Source organism: Carlito syrichta, unplaced genomic scaffold, assembly GCF_000164805.1.
Source record: "Carlito syrichta isolate Samal-C Ts95f unplaced genomic scaffold, Tarsius_syrichta-2.0.1 Scaffold302419, whole genome shotgun sequence".
Lineage (NCBI taxonomy): Eukaryota > Metazoa > Chordata > Mammalia > Primates > Tarsiidae > Carlito > Carlito syrichta.
In genome coordinates this window covers 204,153-210,482 of record NW_007246515.1, presented here as the reverse complement: position 1 = coordinate 210,482, position 6,330 = coordinate 204,153, and the positions used below count along the sequence as shown (strand labels likewise).

General features: G+C 40.9%; 1 protein-coding gene across 1 annotated transcript in view; it reads right to left on the bottom strand.

The window, feature by feature from the left end:
- PARP4 (poly(ADP-ribose) polymerase family member 4) overlaps positions 1-6,330 on the bottom strand; it is an 81,329-nt gene that overhangs the window by 51,943 nt on the left and 23,056 nt on the right. The window contains 1 exon segment of the mRNA XM_008056624.2: positions 1,998-2,135. Coding sequence (XP_008054815.1) covers positions 1,998-2,135 — 138 coding nt within the window.

Genomic DNA, 6,330 nt, shown 5'->3' with positions numbered 1-6,330 from the left:
TGATTTTTTGATTTATTGTAGAGATGAGGTCTCGCTGCCCAGGTGGGTCTCGAACCCATGTGTTCAGGCAATCCACTCACCTCAGCCTCCCAAAGGCGCAGGATTATAGGCTGAGCCACCAAGCCCGGCTCATTTCTCACTTTTCATCTAGTACTTTAATGGTTTCATTTTAAATATTTAAATATTTGCTCTGTCTAAAGTTTAAGTAAGGAATAAGATAAGGGTCCAACTTTATATTTTTTCTAGGTAGTTACCCACTTATCTCTATAGACAGTATTGAAACTTCCTTCAATGGTGGCAAAAGTTACTTTTATCGTATCCTAATATTCTATGTTTTTTAGTTCATTTGCATTTATTTAATATAAATAAATTATTTATTTAATATAAATAAATGCAAATGAACTATATATATGTTGTGTTTTTTTAAAGCAAGATTTATTAAAAGAACAGAAAAGCTCCTATAGTGGAGGGGATCCGAAGGGGTTGCCCTATTTAATGTCTGATTCATTAATCCTCCCATTACTCTTTCAGAATTATCCTGGTAATGTCAAAAATATTAAAAATATGTGTTGTAGAATCAGTTTTTCATTTAAAAAAAAAACACCTTGCTGGTACTTTTATTATGACAGCACTAAATTTATAGACTAATTCAAGGAAAACTGGCATCCTCTTGAGTAACCCAAGTTGTCTTTTGGGTCCCAATAGCAGTTTAACATTTTTTTAGATGAGTCTTGTATGTTTCTTTTTAAATTTTTTCTAAAGAGTGATGGACAGATGAAAGGTTGACACATCACCTGTTGGGTACAATGTGCACAGGTGGGGGAGGTGGTACACTTAAAGCCCAGGCTTTTTTTGCCACTACACAATGTGTCCATGAAACCAAAAACCACTTGGAACCCCTAGAGCTACTGAAATAAAAATGCAAAAAATTAAAAAATAAAAATAAATTTCTTCTAAGAACTTATTAAAGAATCTAAATTGGGCCAGGTATAGTGGTTCACACCTGTAATCCCAGCACTTTGGGAGGCAGAGGCGAGAGAATTGCCTGAGTCCAGAAGTTTGAGACCAGCTTGGGCAACTTGGCAAAACCTTGTTTCCACAATAAATAAAAAAAATTAGCTAGGCATGGTGGCACATGCCTGTGGTTTCAGCTATGTGGAAGGATCACCTGAGCCCAGCAGGTTGAGGCTACAGTGACCGTGAGCGTGCCATTGCACTCCAGCCTGGGAGACAAAGTGAGACTCCAACTCAAAAAAAAAAAAGAATCTAAATTGGGCTGGGCATGGTGGCTCACGTCTGTGATCCCAGCACTCTGGAAGGCAGAGGCAAGAGGATTGCCTGAGTCCAAGAGAACAGCCTGGGCAACTTGGAGAGACTTCATCTCTACAATAAATCCAAAATTAGCTGGGCATGATGGCACACGCCTATGGTTCTAGCTACTTGAAAGGCTGAGGTAGAAGGATCACCTGAGCCTAGCAGGTCGAGGCTGCAGTGGCCTTGATCATGCCACTGTACTTCAGCCTGGACAACAGAGTGAGACTCTAACTAAAAAAAATAAATCTAAATTTAATAATATTTTTCTCTGTCCCTGTGACTTCAGTTTTAACTCTAATATTCAGTAGTTATTCAAAGCAAACAGAAATTTAGAGTCCTGTTTTGAATAAAAACTCACACTATCTTGTGGGCACACTCATTTCTAGACTCTCTGCTTTAAGTATTTGGCTATCCCTAGATGAAATCCACATGTAAGAGCCATGAGATATAGAATCACTTTTCTTCTAATGATACGGTCTTTAAGAAGCAATTCATAACCACATGTTGCACTTAAAAAATACATATTTAAATTACATAAAGTATGTAATTTTCCCCATAATGCAACAAACAGGCTGATTTTAACTGAAAACACCCATGTAGCATAGAAAAAAGTAGAAAAAAAACTAAAACCTTTCACATTTGTGAGGTTGAACGTTTTTAAAACTAGACACAGTTGCTCTTACCGACACAGGATTCCTACAATGTTGCGAACCAGAGAGCCGTGCAGCAAGGGCCTCACATTGCCAAGTTGGCTAAAAAACTCTGTGGTTTCATTCACTCTGCCGACTCTAAATATCTGCAAGATATCCACTGGACTTTCACTGTAAGAATTAGAAGAAAAAACTTGAGATTACATAATGAGAAACAAAACAGAAAATCATCAGCAAAGGAAATCCCAAAACAATCTAAATGTCCATAGTCAGGGAACAGATTCAATACATCACAACACAGCATATCTTGGAAATCCTATGCAACCATTAATGAATCACATTCTTAAAAAAATAAAGGTATGCAGTAAAGCTCACAGTAAAATATAACATTGAAAAGTAGATTTTTTTTTTTTTTTTGCGTTGGAGTCTCATTCTGTTGCCCAGACTGGAGTGCAGTGGCCGCTCCCAGACACCGCAGCCTCGACCTGCTGGGCTCCGGCGATCCTTCCGCCTCAACCTTCCAAGTAGCTGGAATTACAGGTGCGCGCTACCACGCCCGGCTAATTTTTTGATTTATTGTAGAGATGAGGTCTCGCCAAGTTGCCCAGGTGGGTCTCGAACCAATGGGCTAAGGCAATCCATTCACCTCAGCCACCCAAGGCATGAGATTACTGGCTGAGCCACCGAGACCAACGAAAAGTAGATTATAGCCAGGCACAGTGGCTCACACCTATAATCCCAGCACTTTGGGAGGCCGAGGTAAGAGGATTGCCTGAGCCCAGAGGTTTAAGACCAACCTGGGCAACTTGGCAAAACCTTATCTCTACTGTAAATTAAAAAATTAGTTGGGTGTGGTGGCATGTGCCTGTAGTTCCAGCTACTTGGAAAGCTCAAATAGAAGGATTGCCTGAGCCCAGCAGGTCAAGGCTGCGGTAGCTGTGAGCGTGCTACTGCACTCCACCTGGGTGAGACTCTGACTCAAAAAAAAAAAAAGAAAGAAAGAAAGAAGGAAAGAAGGAAAGAAAGAAAGAAAGAAAGAAAGAAAGAAAGAAAGAAAGAAAGAAAAGTGGATTATAAAACTTTATACACAATATGATCTCAAATTTTATCAAGTACATATAGAATATATGGTTTCATTCGTATGTATGAATAAAATGAATGTACCTATTCAATCTGTTTTAATACATATATAAAATGAAACTAAATTCAATGTTTTCATATGTACATATGAAATGAAACTGTACTCAATTTGTTTCATATATATGAAAACAGACTTAATAGGTTCATTCATTCATGCATACATTCATTGAACAAACACAATCTATGTGGAATATCTGCCAGGCATTGGAAATAAGATCACATGGTGCTGGCTTTGTGGAGTTCACATTCTAATGAGAGAAACAAAAACTAAGACATTATCAAACACCTTAAGCGCTACTAAGGAAACCAACCAGGTTCAGAGAGAGGGAAGTCAAGAAAAACCTCTCTTGGGAGGTGACATTTATTGGAAAATGGCAGAATATAGGGTATATTTTAGGATCTAACCAGTTATTATAGGAAAATGGGTTGGATGAGGCAGGAGTGGGAAAGGACATCAGAAGGATGTTGTTGCAGCAGAGTGTGAAAGGGAAAAGAAGCAGCCTCTGCCCCTGGGATTGTAAGGGGAGGGATGAAAGAAATGGCTCCAGCCTTAAGGCGTTACTCCCTTCCTGGAGGTTTTTCTTTGAAGGTTTCTCCTCTGTAAACATTGCAAGATAAATTGTATCTTTACCCACTACACCTGTCTAATTAGCACATCTGCTTCTGTAAACTCGCTAGCTTGCTGATGTCAGCAGAATATTGCGATAAGCGTTCTGGAAAATGTCAAACTCTAACTTTAGCTAACCAAGATGTAAGCTAGGACTACTTAAGGGCGCTCTGAGCGGGGACTTGGGGCTGTCTTGCTTGAAATTCTCTTCCTGCAGGCGGTTGCCAGCTGGCAGAGCCTTGACTAATAAACTTCTTTGTTAAAATTAAGTCAGTGGGCTGTTATTTAATCGCTCGGACCCTACTTCAAGAGTAGACAGGAGAATGCAACCTGGCCAAAGACACAGCAGAATAAATGGAAAGAAGTCATAGGGTGAAGGAGACTCCAGGGCACAACGGGAGAGGGAGAGAGGTCTGAGGGACAGGAAGACTCCATGGCTCTGGGTGTGGCTAAGAGGGGGCAACACAGAAAGAGACAGGGTACTGCTAAGGCCCAGTGCTGTAGGGGAAGAAAGAGCCATCAGAGCCCACTGTGCCATCCTCCCAGCCCCACGTTTGGGGGTGCCATGTTGGTACCCCGACATTAGCTTCAATGGGAGCATTTGCTCCCCAGAAATCAGCAAACATTACAGATCAGGACTACTACAGACCAGCAACTAGCCCACCAGCACATCACTGGGTGAGATGAATCAGGAATTCAGTCTGGTGTGTGCTCTACACCAGAACCTTAACAGAAGTCATATTATCTCTGGGCTATCTACGGGTAGTGATTTTTAATTTACTTCCTATTTTTACATATTTTCTAAGCATTTAGCAAAGAACATGACAGTTATAGCTAGAAAAAACAATATGAAGAAATCATTATTTGGGAAATGAAAATGGAGAAAATCTAATTTTTCACAGCAGTGGGCTCTCTCCCTAGGGAGGGACCCACTTTCGTTGGGAGGGCAGGCTTGGGCTGCACTGAAGGGCTGAGCTGCAGCTCCACCATACCAGCCTTGGCATGGCTCTTCTTTCCCATCTTCCCTGGAGAAAGCCACTCATTCCCCCTCCTGATTCTATTTTCATTGTCACTATGCTTCTAATTAGTATTGGATCTCAGCAGGCACCTAGGAGAGGGTCAAACATCAAGTCAAAAGACATTAAAACATTTTGATTACATACAAAAACAAAAGCCGGAGAAGGTCTGTAGGAATGGGTTTTTAGAAATTGAAGTGAAATGCATATCACATAAAATTAGCCATTAAGGGTACAATTCAGCGGTACTTGGTACAGTTGACCCTTGAACAACATGAGCTTGAACTTCAGGGGTCCACCTTCATGTAGATTTTCTGCCACCTGTGAGACAGCAAGACCAACCCCTCCTCTTCCTCATTCTCAGGCTACCACAAGGATGAAGGCCATCATGACGATCCACTTGCACCAATGGATGGTAAAAATATTTTATCTTCCTTATGGGTTTCTTCACAACATTTTATTTTCTCTAGCTTACTTCATTTTAAGTATATAGTAATCTAATACATATAACATACAGAATACATATTGTTTATGTTGTTGGTAAGGCTCCTGGTCAATAGATGGCTATTAGTAGCAACGTTTTTGGGGAGTCAAAAGTCACACAGAAATTTTTGACTGTGCAGGGGATTGGCCTCCCTAAACCCCATGTTATTCAAGGGTCAACTGTACATTCAGAATGCTGTGCAACCAATCTCTCTATCCAATTCTAAAAGATTTTCATTACCCCCAAAAGAAAACCCCATACCTGTTTAGCAGTCAGTTCCCATTCCTCCGTCCCAACAGCACAAGGCAATTTGCTTTCTGGCACCATGGATTTATCTATTCTAGATACTTCATGTAAATGGAATCACACAATATGTGGCTTTTTTCACTTAGCATAACATTTCTGAGCATGTAATGATACATGTTGTAGCATGTGTCAATACTCAATTCCTTTGTATGGCTGAATAATATTCCATCATATGTATATACTACATTATGTTTATCATCTCCTCTGTTGATAGACATTTGAGCTGTTTCCGCCTTTTGGTTATTATGAGTAATGCTGCCACAAACATTCATGTACAAGTACCTGTTTGAGTATTGTTTTCGGCTCCTTGGGTACATAATCAGGAGTGGAACTGCTGGGTCATATTGTAATTCTATGTTTAATTTGTTGAGGAATCACCAACAGTGGCCGTACCATATTTCATTCCTATCAGCAATGTGTGAAGTTTCCAGTCTCTACATCCTCATCAGCACTTATAATTTTCCATTAAAAACATTATAGTTAGCCGGGCTCAGTGGCTCAGCCTGTAATTCTGTGCCTTTGGGAGGCTGAGGTGAGTGGATTGCCTGAGCCTATGGGTTCGAGACCCACCTGGGCAGCGAGACCTCATCTCCACAATAAATCTAAAAATCAGTTGGGCGTGGTAGCACATGCCTGTAATTTCGGCTACTTGGAAGGCGGAGGTGGAAGGATCTCAGGAGCCCAGCAGGCGAGGCTGCGGTGGCTGGGAGCGGCCACTGCACTCCAGTCTGGAGGACTGAGTGAGACTCCAACTCAAAACAAAAACAAAAACAAAAACATTATAGCCTAGCCGGGCTCGGCGGCTCAGCCTGT